This window comes from Lithobates pipiens, unplaced genomic scaffold (assembly GCF_037356315.1).
Source record: "Lithobates pipiens isolate NorthernLeopardFrog02 unplaced genomic scaffold, aLitPip1_a1.2 Scaffold_27, whole genome shotgun sequence".
Classification (NCBI taxonomy): Eukaryota; Metazoa; Chordata; class Amphibia; order Anura; family Ranidae; genus Lithobates; species Lithobates pipiens.
This window is the reverse complement of record NW_027507788.1, coordinates 59,335,990-59,356,250: the sequence shown is the minus strand read 5'-3', so window position 1 is coordinate 59,356,250 and position 20,261 is coordinate 59,335,990. Positions and strand designations below refer to the sequence as shown.

Below are 20,261 nucleotides of genomic sequence, written 5' to 3'. Positions count from 1 at the left end.
AAAAAAAAAAGACTGGCTTGAGATATACTTTAAAATGTTTGCATAATCACGTCAAATGACTAGAAATGGATGAAGATGTCAGTACAAGGTCACTTTAAGGATTTGTAAAAAAAAATAAAAATTCCATTTGAGAATGAAATCTTGTTAGTGAATGGTTATGTGACAAGAAAGAAGCCACTCTATAATGCAGGGTTTATAGACCCAAGGGTTTCTCAGTCATACTTGAGGGCATCCAGTGCTCCCCTTCAATATTAGTTCTCCCCACAAATCTTACCGAGCAGTGAGGCTGCAAATGGTGAACATCGAAAGCAGAAAAAAAATAAAGGAATAATGACTGGTTAAATCACAATACATATATGGGAAGATGAACATAATTTACTAAGCAAGTCAAACGAGTGAACAACTGCTGCATGCAATCTACACGTCCGTTACATTTTTTTTCTTGCTTGCATTTCTGATTTTCAAAACAGTGCCATTTACCTAAAGACCCGTTCAACAAGTGAGTAAATAATACTATCCAGTAACACTACAAAGGTTTTAAAGTCAGAAATTTCACTCAGTGTGGGATTTCAAAATAAACAATCATACTCACCTAGGTAGATGCAGCAGTCGTCTCCCGCCACCTCGAAGACTGAGAACTGAGAGATCAAAGATGGCTGATCGCTCAGTTCTCAGCCGTCACTGAGCAGTGAGTGGTGACCATCAGTCACTGGCTCTCCTAGCTCTGCCCCTCCAGCACTCACTGGAGCCCTGGGCTGTGGAGGGGGTGGGAGCAGCTGGCTCAGGCTGAGCGGCTGCTGAAAAACTGAGCCAGTGGCTGCTCAGGCATCTAGGTGGATCCCAACATTCAAGTCGGGATTCCTCTAGAGTCTGAACCAGGAGAGACCTGTTAGCAGATAGCGAACTTAGCCCATTGTCAGCTGGATCTGGATCACAGGAATGCGGTACCAAGTACATTCCTGTGACCCACAGGAGAAGTAGAGTCAAAAGCTTGGGCCCTACTCCTCTTCTAAGGAAGAATTCTGGGCAAACATACCTGGCAGATGCCCCTGGAAGCTGGACAGGGATACTTATGTGATCTCTACTTGCTTCCAGGTTCCATGCTGAGCAACTGGCACAATGCAGGAGGTCAGCCACTTGGCAAGGGCACCATTCAAAGAGTATACTTTGCAACCTCTGAATTAAAATAAAGTGTTCTCTAAATAGACAAGGTGGAGAGAGAGGCGTCACAGAGCTTGCCTCTCCACTTGTACCAATCAGAAAACACTTTGCATGCATTTAGAAAACACCAAGCTTCTCTGGATAGCACCTGTGTTGGGAAGCCGACCTGATGTGTTCACAATGCATCAGTCTGGCCTCTCTGCACGGTACCCTGGAAGTGGAGATCGCTGAGCCTTCTTCATTGCCAATCATAGACCAAATTCAAATTCAGGTTTTATTTAGACTGAGTAAATCCTAAGTTCTGGCATTTTTGGTTAATACATCGAGGACACATAGGAAGGAGGACCCTCACCTTGCCAAATCCAAATTGTAATAGAAAATAAGAGAAGCTACCAAAAGCTTCTCAAACTACAGACTTTGTAGGCACAGCATGAGGCAGTTTGCGTATAAAAAAATTAACAAATTTTATTGGCTATACATTAAATACAATAATCATAAAAAAGGGAAAGTTAAAAAAAGCACCCTCCATCTGAGCAAAGAGTAAAAACAGATACCCAATCCTATGTAATCATGGTGTACAGTAGGTAAAATTAACGTCCACCAATGAAGTAGAGGTTCAATATATTCACAAAGATCTGTCAATATGTTACGCTATACTTAGACATCAAATCATCGGGGACACTGAGCCATTAAAAAAACAACTCCCTCCAAGGCATAACCCCCCCGCCCCCCGTGTTAGGCAAGGCTTTAACCACAAAGGAAAAGGGCAGGATCTGTGTCCTGTGATGTACTCCAATAAAACTGTATGTTTTGTGGTGGACTAACTTTTTCTGCGCTGGACACACAAGACCCAGCATAGCAAACCAGCATTGGTATTGGAAGTGACAGTAACCATTACCAAGGAGGAAGAAATAAATGTTTTATACGACAGAGGACATACGAATGCATATAGCTTTTTTGACTCAGTAATTAAAAGATCCGCATGCTCTGGTAAAATTTTACTCTGTGGTGGCAGCAAACCTGGGTGATTCACAGTCTGGATTGAAGTCTTCACCATACACTTTGTTTCTTCACTATTTTTGATGGACTTGGGACTTTGATGCTTTCATCGGTTGAATTTTTCCACATAATTTAATTCATTTTATTATATATTGAATTTGATTTTGGAAACACTACACCATTTGACTTTTGTTTTATTAGATAATTTTTTTCATCACTTTTTAGCATGGCAAAATTTGGTTTATTTATGATTTACAATTTTTCAAATTGTTTTTTGTCAGCACGATACTTGTTTTCAACTTCAGGTAACACATGATAGCACAAACTACATCCAAAGTACCAAGAGCCTGGTCTCCTGGTGTCTGCAGCTTAGGACAGAAAGACATAATGTCCTGGTTGGGATGGAACCAAGAATCCACCTTAAGTAAAAATGTTGGCTGGGATCATAGAATCACCTTGTCACAGCTGTAGCAACAGCAAAAAGGAAAGAGTAGCCAACTATAAAACTTTGCAAGTAGAAGTGGATGTGGACTTCCCTTCCACAGGCGGTGGTCTCAGTGGGGGGCATCGATAGTTATAAAAAACTATTAGATACGCACCTGAATGACCACAACATACATGGATATACAAGGTAATACTGACTTAATTACACACATAGGTTGGACTTGATGGACTTGTGTCTTGTTCCCAACCTCACCTACTATGTAACTATGAAATAATGGCAACCAGAAAAACGAACCTTCTGAGTCAAAAAGGACAAAAAAAAAATCCTTGATGGGTTCAAGTAATAACAATAACTTGAACGGTGATATTAATGGGGGATTTTAACTACCCAGAAATTGACAGGAGTAATGGCACTGCTGGGACAGTTAAAGGGCAAAAATTTATAAACCTATTACAGAACAATTTTATGGTCCAGTTTATTGAGGCCCCAACTAGGAATGATGCTCTGTTGGACCTGGTAATCGCAAACCATGCAGAGCGTATTACTAATGTTCAGATAAAGGAATACCTGGGTAGCAGTGACCATAACATGATTTCATTTGATGTTAGCGGTAAGCAAAAATCACATACGGGAAAGATAAAAACACTTAATTTCAAGAGAGCAAATTTTCCAAGGATGAGGGCTGCTCTCCAGGACTGGGAGAGAATATTGGCATCAACGGGCACAGAACAGAAATGGGAATTCTTCAAAAAGACTCTTTGTGAGCTCACTGCAAAGTACAATCCCATGGGCAATAAGTTTAAAAGGCTAAAAATAAAACCTATATGGCTCACGGCCAAAGTTAAAAAAAGCTATAAACAATAAGAAAAGAGCTTTTAAAAAATATAAAAATTAAGGAACACTAGTGTCATTTATATATTACACAGACTATAACAGAATATGTTAAAAGGAAATCAAGGATGCAAGAATTCAAAACGAAAGACAGTTTGCAAAAGATAGTAGGACAAACCCCAAAAATTCTTCAAATATATTAATAGTAAAAAGGGTCAAGTCTGAGCATGTAGGCCCTTTGCAAAAATAATCTGGAGTGGGTGACTGGGGACAAAGAGAAGGCTAATTTATTAAATACTTTCTTCTATGTATACAAAGGAGCATGGGGGAGCTCATGTCCATAATGGGGGTGGTAGTGACACAGTACCAAATTCACAATGGCTCAAAAGTGATATGGTCCAGAAATATTTAGACAGAATAAAGGTGGATAAAGCACCTGGACCTGATGGCACCCACCCACGGATCCTAAAAGAATAGAGCTCTGTAATTTCAAAGCCATTGTATCCAATTTTTAGTGACTCATTAAATGACAGGAATAGTACCACTGGATTGGCGCAGGGCCAATGTGGTACCTATATTTAAAAAGGGAACAAAGTATTTACCAAGTAACTATAGACCCGTTAGTTTAACTTCTATAGTTGGGAAGATACTGGGGGGATTAATAAAAGACCACATGGACGAGTTCTTGCAGGAAAAAAAAATATTTTAAGCAACAGACAGCATGGATTCATGAAAGACAGAAGTTGTCAGACAAACCTGATTTCTTTTTACGAGGAGGTAAGTAAAACCTTGGACAGAGGGGTGGCGGTGGACGTGGTATACTTGGATTTTGGAAAAGCGTTCAATACAGTTCCGCACACACGGCTCATGTGTAAGGTTAAGTCTACAGGTTTGTAAATGGATAGAAAACTGGCTAAGAGACAGAATTCAGAGAGTAATGATTAATGAGTCTTACTCTGAATGGTCTAAGGTTTTCAGTGGTGTACCCCAAGGTTCAGTGCTGGGACCCTTACTTTTTAATATCTTTATAAATGATATTGGGTATGGGATCAAATGTAACATTTCTCTCTTTGCAGATGACGCCAAGCTATGCAGTGGAATAACGTCCTTACAGGATGTCTCCAATTTACAAGCTGACCTCAATACTCTGTCTAATTGGGCGACTATGTGGCAAATGAGGTTTAATGTTGATAAATGTAAAGTTATGCACTTGGGGGCTAAGAATATGCATGCATCATACATACTGGGGGGAGTACAACTGAGGGGATCCATAGTGGAGAAGGATCTGGGGGTTTTGGTAGATCATAAGCTCAATAATGGCATGCAATGCCAAGCTGTGGTTTCCAAAGCGAGCAAAGTCCTTTCTTGTATTGAGAGAGGTATGGACTCCAGAGAGAAAGTTATAATTTTCCTCCTGTTCAAATCATTATTTAGACCTCATCTGGAATATGTAGTTCAGTTTTGGGCACCAGTTCTCAAAAAGGAACTGAAGAAAGTGCAGGGAAGGGCATCCAAACTCATAAGAGGCATGGAGGAGCTCAGCTATGAGGAAAGATTAGAGAAACTGAATTTAATCACTTTTGATAAGAGGAGATTAAGAGGGGGGGTATGATCAACATGTATAAATATATAAGGGGTCCATATAGTCAACTTGGTGTTGAGTTATTCCCTTTACAATCAACACAGAGGACAAGGGGGCACTCTTTACGTCTAGAGGAAAAGAGATTTCATCTCCAAATACGGAAAGGTTTCTTCATCGTAAGTGCTGTGAAAATGTGGAATAGACTCCCTGCAGAAGTGGTTCTGGCCAGCTCAGTAGATTGCTTTAAAAGAGGCCTGAATTATTTCCTAAATGTACATAATATACTAAATGTACATAACTGGGTACTAACATTTATAGGTAAAGTCGATCCAGGGAAAATCAGATTGCCTCTCGGGGGGATCGGGAAGGAATTTTTTCCCCTGCTGTAGCAAATTGGATCATGCTCTGGTGAGGTTTTTCGCCTTCCTCTGGATCAACTGTGGGTATAGAATTGGGTATATGGGATTGTATGATTTTTTTTTTGTGTGGTTGAACTGGATGGACTTTTGTCTTTTTTCAAAATGACTAACTACGTAACTATGTAGTACAGAAAGTACCACGTTGAGGTCCTACGTAAAAAAATATGCATGACATCTTGCAAAAAGGCACGCACCAAGTCTATCAATCTCTAAAAAGAACCATCAAGACCGAAATCTGACCCTTGACCATAATCAACACCAATCCCAGATCAACTTCTGGTTGAAGAAAAGCCAGGATACAACCCATGACATACTTGGGAGAATCAAATTCCCTACCTGCACATCAAGCAATATAGGACTTCCAAGTTCTTTAGCAGATTTTCCTTGAAGCCACCTTCTGAGCCTTCAGTAGAGTAGGAATGGCTGAATCAGACTCCCCTCTCTCATGACCCTGGCTTCAACAGCCATGCTGTTAATGCCAGCGACTGTAAAGAAGGATGGAATAACCGGTATTCCTTTCCTGAAAAGCAGATTGGGTAGAAGCTGAGGCAGTGGTCAATGGCTTCAGAAAGTCCACCTGGGTCCTTAGAGCAAGAAATTGTCTGGAGTAAGCATCACTATTGCCTGATGTATCCAGTCTGGCCTAAATTCTCCAATCTCTGGGTTGGGGATAAGCATGACTCTGGTCTTCAGCAGAGACGCAGATTGCTCCCTCAGAGGTCAGTCATCCAGTTACCCTATACAGGGATAACCTGGGTATGCAGGTGCGACAGAACTGGAGCCAGGACCCTGGCGAACACTCTGGGAGCTGTGAACAGGCTGAATGGGAGGGCCACAAACAATGTGGTGATCCTCCAGTGCAAATGGCAGAAACGTTTGGCGAGGTGGAAATATTTGTAAGTGCAGGTAGGAACCCTTCATATTTAATGATTTCAGGAAACATCCCTCCTGGAGAGAAGCCACCAGTGACTGCAACAATCCCATCTGGTGTATTCCCTGCCCAGTTATTTATGTGCACATCCCACAACCCAGTATCCTACTTATAACATTTATTTTATGGTAAAAACGTTCACTCATTAAAGCAGTATTAAACCCCAAACCAAAAATGTAATATCACAGCTTACCCATTTATAGATATGGTGGCACCCAGTGAACTGGCCAGTAACACACCTCCTGTATTAGAACACCCCCAACTCTGGATGAATGAGCACAGCAGACAGAAGCATTTTCAGTGTGGGTGGGGGGGGGGGGAGTTAGCTATACTAGCAGATTTAAATACACTAACAAATTGAAGCCAGACTCTAGTGAAGACTTTAAAAGCCGTTCCAGCAGTTTTTCCTTTTCCAATAAAGGTTAAATGAATAAATAAAAGCCGATTGTCAATGTTAAGTAGTTTGTCTCAACACCCTAAACTGACAATCTGCAAGAGTACTTTATCTTTTTAAAAACAACAGATTTACTGGCTGGATCACGAGATGAAAATAAAAGAAAAAAAAAAGCCAAAAAGCCATTAAAAAACACAGTCACCACATATAAGAGCTGATAAGCTGTAAGTTTACTATTGGGTTTAATACTGCTTTGGGGAGGGGGGGCAGTCTCGCAGTGCGGAAGATCAGATGATCAGTTAAGGATAACTGCTTTTCACTGTCCCCTAGGCATAAAACAAACAGCTAAACCCCCGCAGTACAGCCGCAGCTACACTGAAAGGGAGAACATTTTAGTTTTCCAGAGTTCCACTTTAAGGATCCAGCACCTACCAAAAACTCAGAAACCAGTTTCAAGCAGATTTTCCCTATTACTGTATATCTTTAAATGTTCTTCTATTTTTGTCAAACTATAACTGCTTCTTCCCCTGAGCATAATTACCTGTTTCATCATTCAGAGCACCCACAGAATGCAGCAAGCCTGCTTCTTTCTTGTTTCTTCTAGATACAAAAACAGATTGTGAGAAATTCAGTAACTTCCCTTTGGGATTATTATTATTATTCAGAATCTAAAAATTCATATAGCAAATAGCAACACAGTTTCTCTGTATCCTGAATATATACTGTATATTGGAAGCCATTAGGTGGGGGGCGAGTTAGGTCAAACTTTTCACAAATGGGGGTACTATTCCTTATAATTCATGAGTATTATCTGATTGTAAGTACCGCATTTCTTTATTAGTTTGTCACATAGATCCTAGAAGTTCATATATAATATATATATTATATATATATATATATATATATATATATATAGATATATACACACACATACACATACATATACATATATACATATACACATATACACACATACACACAGCAACTTTATTTGATAAGAATGCTAATGCAAAAATCTGCACCAATAAGTGACATGAAATGACCTTATCCTGAAGAAAAGTTAGGTTGCATTGTGCACTTCACAATGAAAACTTAATAAAAACACAGCTAGTAATGTTTCTCAAAGCAGTCAAATATAAAAATGTGACATCTATTTAGTTGCTAAAAAATTGTAACAAAATGTATCCCCGGCTCTCATTTATAAATGAGCTTTGTGATCTCCTTGTGATTGACTATACAAAATGCATCAAAGGTGTATTTTTCTGGGATATATAAATCAGCCTGGGGCCTATGAAGCTGTATGTCACTACATTAAATAGCAATGGTTGCCAAGAGCAGCAGCTTTTGCAAATGTCTGCACATATTCCACTTATGACTAGCCATCCACCAAACAAACAAAGTAAAACAGATATTGCTCTGCAATCAGGTTAAACACGGTCAAGTTTTGATGAACAAATCTTAGCCAAAGACCTATGTATGAACACATATGCAATCTGTTATCTTTGCAAAGCAACAGCAAGTTTGGAAAACATACTCAGATCCGAACAATATTATGATTGTTATTGCCTATAATAGACAGTACTGTATGGAACAAGGGCCAAACATTTTTGGACACATCGAAAAATAACGAAAGCTCTGTTACTTAAACTGGATTGCGCTCGTAAAATGAGATGGCAATAAAAAAATGAAAAAAATGAATAAAAATGTATTGTAATCCCAATGCCACACAGTGCAGTGCATTGGGAAAAATTCTGCAGGCTGCATGATTTGGGAGCTTACATAACTCGCAAAACAAGCCTACTGAATTCGATTTTTCCAAAATGTATAACCACATTACTTGCCATGCCCGTTATGGTGAGAGTCAATCCTAAAGCGAATTCCAAAATGTGTTTCAAGTAGATGCCAAAGCCGGCTATTCAGGGCTTGGCAAGAAAACTACAGAGTAAACAAATGCGTCTGCATTTAAAAAGGACAACCGCCATATTAAGAGAATAGAAGTTTTACCTGTTTGTATTTTGCCTTCCCTGGTTCCTACTTTTTCCCCCTTTTTCAACATACTACTGTTTTCACTACAGATCAGATTTTAGACCTAATTATTTTTCCACTGCAACTCTGTGCTTCTCTACATATTGCAGTCAGATCATGGCTGGTTGAAGGGGCTGGAAGGGTGATGTATATATCTACTGAAAACATCACAGCACCCTATCTCAGTACTCCACTGCCCTGATGCAAGCAGTGGGCTGGCTTTCGGGAAGAGTTATGCAGGTATCAAAATTCCTTGATGGGTGGGTGTCACCCTGGAGTAGCGGACATTGCTAGGCAGGTAACATTTGCATGCAGACCACCCTAGGTAACACCTACACATGCTGAGACTCAATGATTGAGGCTGGGTTCACACCTCTGACACATGCGGCTTGCAGCAGGGGTCCAGTGCATCCCTGATCTCCATTTCAGGAATGAATTTTGGCTGAATTTGTGCCTGAATTCAGCCCTGAATCTGAGCCAAAGACGCACAGGGCCACTGCGCAAGCCACTCCACAGCTGCAATGGAGATATGTGAACTGGCTCCATGGAGAGCCGGTCACAATCTCCTGTTATGTGAATTGGATGTGAGGAAAACTGCATCCAATTTGCATAGGTGTGAACCCAGCCTAAAAGAACTGAAATCCAATCAATGAAAAGGGAGTGGCCAGTAAGCCTAAAAAAAGATTTAGATGATATCCTCCAGCCAGGAATGAGGTGAGCTCTATCTGACTTGCTGCAGCTTTTAATGTAGTGAAGTGAGAGTAAGCAGTTGCAGTACAGCTGGCGAACCTGTACGAATTTGCAAGACTGAAGGAAAGGCTGGAGTTCACCTTTAACTCATTGAATAGTCCAACAGGTTTTGAAAAATATTTGTCAAAGGGTTAGTTGACCTTTATAGGAGAAAAAAAGTGAACAGCAGACCCCCCACAAACCCCAGACCCACTGTACTTACTTCCTCACCTCCTGAACAGTCAGGGCTCCCACAGCCTGTCCAACAGTCTGGGGATTTTAAATGACCACTTTTCCCTTTCTTCTCCATTAGAGCTTTCAGGACAGATCAGATGAATTCTAAATGGGGAGCGCCATCCATGTGACAGTGCTGACCAATCAATCAGAATCCATCTGAACCATCCTGGAATCAGGGACAGAGAAAAGGGAGAACAGTGGGGATTTCAAAACCCTAGGCCACTGAATCAGCTGTGGGAGCCCTGTCAGCTCAGGATCACCGGAGGCAAATACAGCGGGGGTCGAGAGGGTGTCTAGGGTTAGTTCACACTCAAATTTTTTTTTTTTTTAAAACTAACCCTTTAAAAAATGTTAAAGTTAAAGTTGAACTCCAGTACAGTAAAGGTGGGGGTGGTGGAATCAAGCGTTAGTTCACATGTAAGGTTTTTTTTATATCGTAACAAGCCCTTCAGAGTTTTTGACTATGTGGGTGCTTACTGAAGCTTTTGGGTGGTTGCGTCTGTATATTACAATCAACAATCGCAGGAATTATATAACTAAAAAGAAAGGGCATAAATCAGCACATCATGCGGATTGTGCCAAAGCAGAATAATTTGTCCCATGTTTAAATATTTACTTGTCCAAATGAAAGTCAAATCTTTTAACCGATATACAGAATTACTTCTAAATGTTCACAATATTCACGGCTTATTGTCTGGCGCCCAAAAATCTCCTTGTCCTTTCTAAGATTCTGTGTCCTAGGCATACTAGGATTTACGGATGAGCCCTGACTAGCTCCGACTCATCATGTAGAGTTTACGCTAAAAATTCTTGCCATACCATGAGGCAACAAGGAAAGAATTTTTCACAGATGGCATACTGTTAATATCAGCTTCTACTTTCCTATTGGGAAATATATTATTGAGAAAAACATTTATCAGCCATTTCTTTCTGTCGTTCGAAGCTTACCTCCATTGCTCCAAGCAATATATGAGTAGTGCAAATATGTAGAAAGACAAGAAAACACCTAAACAGAACAGCATCCCACCAACATAAGTAGTCCCTGAGAGAGAAAAAACACAATGTAAGCATGATGAAATGGACATATAACAAAATCCCCCATACTGTCCAATCTACATACTGCTAATGGCAGGGCTGACCAAGACTTCCAGCATCTTCTGGCGGTCTCCATGCTTTATAGGGGTATCTGAAAAAAAACAAGCATAATCATTAAGACTTCAGATGCATCTGCCATGAAAAACAATCCCACCTCCCCTCTGTGTAGCAGGGACATAGTTACATAGTTAGTAAGGTTGAATAGACACCAGTCCCTCCAGTTCAACCTGAGTGTCTACAATTGTCCCTATCCCTGTACATTGCACACTCACATCGGTCCCTACCCTCAAGGAGCCCACAATGCAAGGTCCCCATTCATATACTAGGGCCAATTTGGGACAGAAGCAAATTAACCTACCTGCATGTCTTTGGAGTGTGGGCGGAAACCGGAGTACCCAGAGGAAGCCCACGCAGGCACAGGGAGAACATGCAAACTCCAGGCAGGTAGTGCCGTGGTTGGGATTCAAACCAGTGACCCTTTTTACTGCTAGGTGAGATTGCCAACCACTACACCACTGTGCCACCCAACATCTGGTATTACACACTGCCCGCACCGATCCTCATAATACCCCCATGAGCATATATGCAAATTTGCCCGTTTCTGAAAGTTGATTCTAGCACATAATTGGGCAAACCCCTACCTACCATGTGACAGAGTTCGGCCCCTATAACCTGCTAGTTGAAGACCAGGCGCTGCAAAATAAAAGATTGAGGAGAATCCTTTTCTATATTCAGAACGACTGGATTTTTCTATGAAGAGGTGGACAGAAGCAAGGTAATGAATCAAGGTGAGAGCCTACTGTATGTACACTAGGTACATTTTAAAAGCACTTTTCATAAAAAAAAAAAAAAACTTTCAATAGTATTCACGAATTTGGCCTCTTAAAGAGCTTACCGCCATTTCAAATTGCTACAGATATATTTTGGTGGGCAGAACAGAATCTACTTTCTCTGACAGCATCCTATCTCCCAGGGATGGAGAATTCTCTAGCAGGTGGCCCGAGTCGTCACTTTCTAGACCACAATGAGTGGTCCTTCAACAGCAGATATCTTCAGGAGATTTTTTTCAACGTGGGGGACACCAGACATATGTCTGATGGCCACAGCATCCAACAGACAACTTTTGAGGTTCTTTTCCCAATACTACACTTCACAGGCAGTGGGACAGCATGCATGTCTTTCCCCTTACATCCCTAATTATGAAGGCAATACTAAAGATTCACTGCAAGAGGGTGGATGCGATTGCAGTCATTGCCTTTTGGCCCAATTGACCATGGTTCCCACCGCTGAGGCAAAAGGATAACAGCACCTTACTTTCTTTAACAAGGGATCTCCTCCTACAGGACAGCAAACGTCCATCCCAATTTGAGTTGCCTTAATTTGATGATATGGAGGTTAAAATATGTGCAGGTTTTCCAATTTAGATATTGCAGAGGAGGTCCAAACTACCCTGCTCAGGGGTAGGAAGTGGTCTACTAATGCTACCTATTATCAGGTTTGGTAGAAATTCTTTGAAGTTGCTGACCTTAAGTGCTTTTGACACCTTGAGGCCTTCACAAAATAATATTTTGGAATTTCTGCAGTCTGCCTTGGATAAGGGACTAACTAACAATACCATCAAGGTACAAGTTTTTGCGCTTTCTGTTCCGACTGATAATCACTGGGTGGCTCGCTTTTGGAGGGCAGATTTGAAGTTTAAACCTCCTCTGAGGTCAACTTTTCTGAAGCGAGACTTGTCATTGGTTCCATGTGCATTAATGCAGGAGCCTTTTGGACAGACAAGACTATTTTATAGAGATCTTTGATGTTGAAGACTGTGCTGTTGACAGCAGTGACATTGGCCAGACGGGTGTCAGAGACCCAGACTTTGTCATCGAAGCCTCCTTGTTCTTCCAGGACAAAGTGGTCCTTTACCCGACTCCAGCATTTTTTTTTTCAAAAGGTTTCAACCACTTTTCATTTGAACAGGGAGGTGGCTCTCCCATCCCTTAGCCAAGCCATGGAGTTTCCAGACCAGGAGGATTGGACCAGAGTGGACTACTTGCTTGCGCAGAACAGAAGAAATCAGAAAAGTGGAAAACTTGTTCATCCTACCGGATGGTCCAAGGAAAGGTCAAGCTGCCTTTCCTAGAATCATCTAATTTTGGATAGTGCAAGAGATCAAGCAGGCTTACAAGACTATGGGTCTTCCTCCTACGGTAGAACTTGCGGTTCATTCTACAAGGCCAACAGCAGCTTTGTGGGCAAGTTACACCAAGGTCCTGGCAGAACTGGTGTGCATGGCAGCAAGGTGCAGGTCCCCCAACACTTTTATTGACCATTACCAGCTAGACATGACCTATGGTCTTTCAAATTCTTTGGGTGCTTCAGTTCTCTATGTAGCTTAGTCGATGGGGCATGTTTAATTATAGAAAAAATTGCAGCACATATTCTCTTTCTTTTTTTTATATCTGCTAGCTACTTTCCATTAGTAGGTTGACATGATATGATCCAGGAATACAGAAAACTTTCCTTTCCTAGATGCTCATCATGTCAGCCTGGTGTTCTGACAGGGTCCAGGAACGCGGGGCCAGTGGGAAGCATATGCATTTTATCTCTTTTCAGAGGGGTTGTCCTGTGGGGTCGTGGGGCAGGGCCGACCCATTAGTAGGCTGACATGATGAGAATCAAGGAAAGGAAAATTACGATAAGTATGCAAACAATTTTCCAAAATGTAGCCTCAGCCTCAGATTGCTATGTTCTGACAGAGGGATGGGAACTTCCCATTCTGGTTCCAGAGCAAAAAGCAAATCAGGCAGAGTAGTGCTCATATTTTCACATGAAGCTTTGTATTCTATGAGTGAAAACAAAGCTTCCAATGCTTGCCTGACATGGGCTGATGAGGTCAGGAACTCCACCTAAGTCAGAGGAAGCATTGTATTCATTCATAGAATACAAAGCTCCCTGTGAATAGCTGAGCAGCCAACATGATTTTGGCCCAGGAGCGGGACAGGAAGTTCCCAAAATGCTGCAGGAACACAGCACAGTATACTGTATGTAGATGAGGCTACATAAACTTTATACAGTACACTCAGCCAAATGTTAGTGAAGTAAATAGTTAATTTGGACCAGCTAGGTCCAAATGAACCATTTAAAGTTAAATGAAACCTGGAGATTAGCTTTAACAAATCATTTAAAAAATCATTATGCAGGACTTCAGTATATAAAGCAAAGTATAATAGTATTAAAGTAGAACTCCAGGTAGATCTAAAAAGACACAAATCAATGCACATTTTAAATGCAGCTAGTATAAGTACCACAATTTTACTTGCTAAAAGCCACATGCAATCCTCTATACAGTGGTCCTCAGACTGGAAGAGGAAGAGGCAGAACTGGGACCAATGGGGTGCACTGCATGCAAATCTCCTGAAACAGAATGTGTTAATAGGAGGAGAAGCAGCCAGTAAGCAGGCTAGAAGTGGAGAAATTATACAACTATATACAGTCTATGTAGAACTGCCTGTGCTGTACCACAGAGCTGTTCAATTCTCAAGACTGGATGGATGAAAACAAATACTTTTACATGTAAACAAGCTCTGCTATAAGTATTTCAACTGTTATTCGGCTGTTTTTCTGGAGCTTAGATTGAAGAGAAAAAATGAGTGCTTGAGACAGAAAGATACCTGGATTTAAGGGATAATAAGGCAGGCCTCCACCACAGGCTTCATCCTCTGTTTTTACCACAACGACAACATAGAAACCACCTTGGTTAAAATCCTTTTTCTGAAAGGCAATGAGAGAACATTAAGGCTTGAGCTTTTAAAAATGGGAGAAACAAAGCAGCAGCCTACAGCATACTGATAAAATGTATCACAGCACATACACACACCAGGGAAATCCACACAAATATCAAGTATAGCCATATCAGATACATTCATCATTTACATTAAAGTGATGCCATGTCAAATTTAATGACCATAAACATCAGCTTATAATATCATGTCATGTTCCATACATTGATAGGGAAGATTACTAAAAATCAACAGTTTAAACAAAAACAAAAAAAAAAAAATATTTGACAGAAGTTTTAGATAACTATACCTTAAAGCGTAACTCCTTTTGTTGGGGGGGGGGGGGGGGGACATTCCCCCTGTGTGATCTGTGTACATTGCAAGGATTATAACAACCTTTGTTGCAGATTCCTACCTTTTGTTATTCTGAAGAAATCCCTGTGTGTTTGTCTGTGCCTGTGTGCAAAGTAGGTCTAATGGGAGTGGTTTCATAATTATCAGTCAGCTATGGCAGCTGCAGAGCACTAATGAGCAAAGCTGCTGGGCCTGCATCCCTTTAGATGTGATTTGCTATTGGAAATATCTCACCAAAAATGATATTTTTGTTGCAGGGGATGCCTGAAATCTGACTTGTATCTTAGGCAGACTTCTGGGAAAACTGGTGAGTCAATCAGAAAAGCAGGAAATTATGTTTCTGGGGAGTGGATAGTATGCATTCTGTGTACAGAACAACTCCAGGTAGCCATATTGCATTTATAGAAAATTACAGCAGCTGCAGATTGAAAAGGAAAAGTAATATTTTAATTATTTAATTTAATTATTAATAAATTAATAACATTCAATTACAATATGACTTGAATCACAATTGTACACGCTATAATATATAATATTTTTTCCCCCCACAAAAGTGGAGTTACCCTTTAAGCGTCTAGGTATATAGAAAAACAGATAAAGGATTAAATAGCTTACATATTGTTTAAATGTTTGTTTAAAGAAAAAACACTGACATTCAAACTTGTATAAATAGAGAAGACAGTATGGAATTAAAACTCGAAGCTCAGTCACCTGCACTGTGATGGCACCTTTTTTGGTCATCGTCTGATACATGCCAGTGAAAGCCACATTATTATCAAGGTCATATACTGGACACTGCAATACAAAAGCAACAACGTTTGCAAATTAAAAAAAAAAGAAGCTATTAACGTTAGGATGTCCCCAAAAATGCACCAAAATATGGTATAGATGGATAGAGTAACAGGCCACCCTGGGAGAGGATGGATTTCAAGACAAGCAGGGTACAGTGTTGGGCCTGATAATTTTGCAGCCGCAGGATGAGGGCCATATTAGCTTTTACTCAGATAATGGAGAAGGAGTGGTGGTCAAAGGGTCACCACGGGAACTGCAATCTGGATTAGGGATGGTATTCAGAAGAAATAAATGATGCACCTGTTTCTGTAAAAGTTTTTTGATAGGTCTACAAGTTGTTGCCATAAATGTACAAACAATGATAAAATTATACAAAATGAATACGATGATTTCCAATTCAAATCTGGACCTGGAACTTTATGCTGAGTTGTATGCATGCGCTGTATAGCTGGCTTGCTAGTGTTGCAGCAAGAAATATACTATTCAGCTGCTCTACTGTTTGCCAATGATTATGTGTATGGCAAAGAAAAACCATTTAAAAAAATAAAAAATAAATAAAGCTATTACCGGTAAACTTTGAACTAAAACACCAACTGCAAACAATAACATCTAAAGTAGAATTCCAGAATTGAAGAAATATCCTTTACGGACCTGCTGGACATAGAGCACCTGGAGTTGGAGTTGAAAACCTTCCAGGCATTGGAATAAATGACTCTGCTAACACTCTTTCTGCTAGATAGGAGGGTAGCAACCAACCTATCCAAAAATCCCTTCTTCCTTTAAAAGCTGCTCTTCAGAAGCTAAGCCATGAGTTTTAGCTTGCTACCGCCTGGTGACAGAGGACCTTGTATCAGTAGGTCCTGTCTCAACAGAAGGTGCCAATACGGTCCGAATTGCATTTGGAGGAGGGATGAAAACCAAGCTCTCTTGGACCAAAAGGGAGCAAATGAGGATTACCGTCGTATCCTTTCTGGATTTTCCTTATGACCTGAGGGATAAGCTGAAAGGGGGGGGGGGGGTTGAAAGAGGTGAAACTTCAAACCGTGTGCCACAGCATCTAACCCCTGGGATGGCTCGGTTCTGTTCAGGAAGATGATAAAGACATATTGAAGATTTCTGGGTTCAATCATCACTCTGTTTCGGCTTCTGCTGAGGAATTCCGCTATCTTGTTTAGAGACCCCCTTAGATGGACCGCAGACAAGGATAGAATATGGAGCTCATCTTAGAATACTTCCTGCTAGGGACTGAAGAACTCTGCTTCTGGTGCCCCCCTGTCTATATAATGCAGTGGTGTTGTCTGACAGGACCTGTAAGGCCGCGTACACACGCGCGGACTGTTTGCCCAACCTTGTTCGTCAAACAGTTTCGGCAAACAGTCCGCTCAAAATTTGCATGAGCGGACTTGCCCACACACGAGCGGACTGTTTCAGCAAACTGTTTGCCAAACAGTTCGCTCAACTTTTGAAATGAACGGACTCGCCCACGTAAGGAGGAGGCAAATCCGCCCATTTCGAGCGCGTGTACAGGTAGGCGGGGCCCGCGAAGGAGACGTCGCGGGCTCCGCCGCCTGGAATGGGCTTAAAGGGGAACCCCAACGCCGAAAAAAATCGGCGTGGGGGTTCCCCCAAAGTCCACACCAGACCCTTGTCCGAGCACGCTACCCGGCCGGCCAGGAAAGGGGGGCGAGCGAGCGCGCCCCCCCTCCTGAGCCGTACCAGGCCGCGTGCCCTCAACATGGGGGGGTGCCTTGGGGAAGGGGGGGCCGCGCGGCCCCCCCACCCCAAAGCACCTTGTCCCCATGTTGATGAGGACAAGGGCCTCTTCCCGACAACCCTGGCCGTTGGTTGTCGGGGTCTGCGGGCGGGGGGCTTATCGGAATCCGGGAGTCCCCTTTAAGAAGGGGGCCCCCGGATACCGGCCCCCCACCCTATGTGAATGAGTATGGGGTACAATGTACCCCTACCCATTCACCTGTGAAATAAAGTACAAAAAAAAAACACAACACACGGAAAAAATATTTTATTGCACAGCTCCGGGGGTCTTCCGTCTTCGGGGGTCTTCTCGCCGGACTCCTCCGCTATCTGTGTGTAGCTCTTTTACTAGCGGAGGAGTCCGGCTTTCTTCCTCCCCGCCGCCGGCCTCTTCTCCCGACTTCGGGGGTCTTGTCCCCCTCTTCGGTTCTTCTGCCGGGCCACCGCGCCTTCTTGTAGCTCTTTTGCAGGCGGTGGCCCGGTCTTCTGTCGCCGCTGCCTTCCGTTCTTCTGTCGCCGCCTTCGGTTCTTCTGCCGGGCCACCGCGCCTTCTTGTAGCTCTTTTACAGGCGGTGGCCCGGTCTTCTGTCGCCGCTGTCGTCGCCGCCGCCGCCGCCGCCGCCTTCCGTTCTTGTTCTTCTTCTTGTTCTTCTTCTTCTTCTCCTGGAGATGTTGACTCGACGAGCTCTCCGGCCGGAATGCCAGAGCCGCGCTGTGCGGTCACTTATATAGTGACAATGGGGCGGTGTCACATGGTATATGTCACATGGGTTGGTCACATGGGTTGATGTCACATGGGGACTATGACATCGTAAGGGGGCGGGGTCACCATGTGACCAACCCATGTGACATATACCATGTGACACCGCCCCATTGTCACTATATAAGTGACCGCACAGCGCGGCTCTGGCATTCCGGCCGGAGAGCTCGTCGAGTCAACATCTCCAGGAGAAGAAGAAGAAGAACAAGAACAAGAACGGAAGGCGGCGGCGGCGACGACAGCGGCGACAGAAGACCGGGCCACCGCCTGTAAAAGAGCTACAAGAAGGCGCGGTGGCCCGGCAGAAGAACCGAAGGCGGCGACAGAAGAACGGAAGGCAGCGGCGACAGAAGACCGGGCCACCGCCTGCAAAAGAGCTACAAGAAGGCGCGGTGGCCCGGCAGAAGAACCGAAGAGGGGGACAAGACCCCCGAAGTCGGGAGAAGAGGCCGGCGGCGGGGAGGAAGAAAGCCGGACTCCTCCGCTAGTAAAAGAGCTACACACAGATAGCGGAGGAGTCCGGCGAGAAGACCCCCGAAGACGGAAGACCCCCGGAGCTGTGCAATAAAATATTTTTTCCGTGTGTTGTGTTTTTTTTTGTACTTTATTTCACAGGTGAATGGGTAGGGGTACATTGTACCCCATACTCATTCACATAGGGTGGGGGGCCGGTATCCGGGGGCCCCCTTCTTAAAGGGGACTCCCGGATTCCGATAAGCCCCCCGCCCGCAGACCCCGACAACCAACGGCCAGGGTTGTCGGGAAGAGGCCCTTGTCCTCATCAACATGGGGACAAGGTGCTTTGGGGTGGGGGGGCCGCGCGGCCCCCCCTTCCCCAAGGCACCCCCCCATGTTGAGGGCACGTGGCCTGGTACGGCTCAGGAGGGGGGGCGCGCTCGCTCGCCCCCCTTTCCTGGCCGGCCGGGTAGCGTGCTCGGACAAGGGTCTGGTGTGGACTTTGGGGGAACCCCCACGCCGATTTTTTTCGGCGTTGGGGTTCCCCTTTAAGCCCATTCCAGGCGGCGGAGCCCGCGACGTCTCCCTCGCGGGCCCCGCCTACCTGTACACGCGCTCGAAATGGGCGGACTTTCCGAGCGGGAACAGTCCGCTCATTTCGAAAGTACAGCGGACAGGCCCACACACGGGCGGACTGTTCGCTCAAACACAGTTTCAGCGGACAGTTTTTCGGAATTTCCGAAAGACTTTGTCCGTCCAACTGTCCGCTGAAACTGTCCGCTGAAAGCCCACACACGAGCGGACTGTCCGCCCAAACACTGTTCAGCGGACAAGGTTGGGCGAACAGTCCGCCCGTGTGTACGCGGCCTAAGTGAAATCCTTGAACTTCTCCGGCAAATGCCAGCAAGGCCATTTCTATTGCTTTTAGTCTCCTCCAATTTGAGGATCTTACTGCTTCTCTTGTCGACCATGAGCCCCGAGCCCAGCGAGAGCTCATGTGAGGCCCCCTGCCCACCCCCCCTCCCCAACCCCAGGAGCTGGAATCCATTGTTAACCTTACTTGGACCGAGAAGGACCATAACAGACCTGCTAAAAACCTTGTCTGGTTCTCCTTTTCACCAGGGTGGGGACCTTCATTAGCGAGTCCAGCGAATCTTGCTGGTGATCCCAGACCTTTAACAAGAAGCTTTGTAGGGGTCTGAAATGAAGTCTTGCCCACTGGATTGCAGGTATGGAAGAGGTCAAGGTTCCAATGCTGACATGATCTTCTTGATGGACAGGAACTGACTGGACTGCAACAACTACTTCCACCAGCTTTTTCTCCTTTTCTTTGGGAAGAAAACTCTTTTGCTCCACCGAGTTGTTTCGGTAACCCAAGAAGAACGCCTCCTGCTAGGGGGACTACATTGGACTCCTTGAGGTTTAAGATCCATCCTATGGACTCTAGGTGAGCAAGAGCTCTGACCAAGTTCTGCTGAAGCATTCTCTGGTCTGAGTGAAAAACAGCAGATCGTCCAGATAAGAAATCA

General features: G+C 43.5%; 1 protein-coding gene across 1 annotated transcript in view; it reads right to left on the bottom strand.

Moving 5' to 3' along the window:
* SIDT2 (SID1 transmembrane family member 2) overlaps positions 1-20,261 on the bottom strand; it is a 111,086-nt gene that overhangs the window by 35,478 nt on the left and 55,347 nt on the right. The window contains exons 7-12 of the mRNA XM_077456983.1: positions 15,684-15,767; positions 14,511-14,610; positions 10,874-10,939; positions 10,702-10,795; positions 7,304-7,362; positions 275-286 (exon numbers count right to left, since the gene is read on the bottom strand). Coding sequence (XP_077313109.1) covers positions 275-286; positions 7,304-7,362; positions 10,702-10,795; positions 10,874-10,939; positions 14,511-14,610; positions 15,684-15,767 — 415 coding nt within the window. The remainder of the gene's footprint in view (positions 1-274; positions 287-7,303; positions 7,363-10,701; positions 10,796-10,873; positions 10,940-14,510; positions 14,611-15,683; positions 15,768-20,261) is intronic.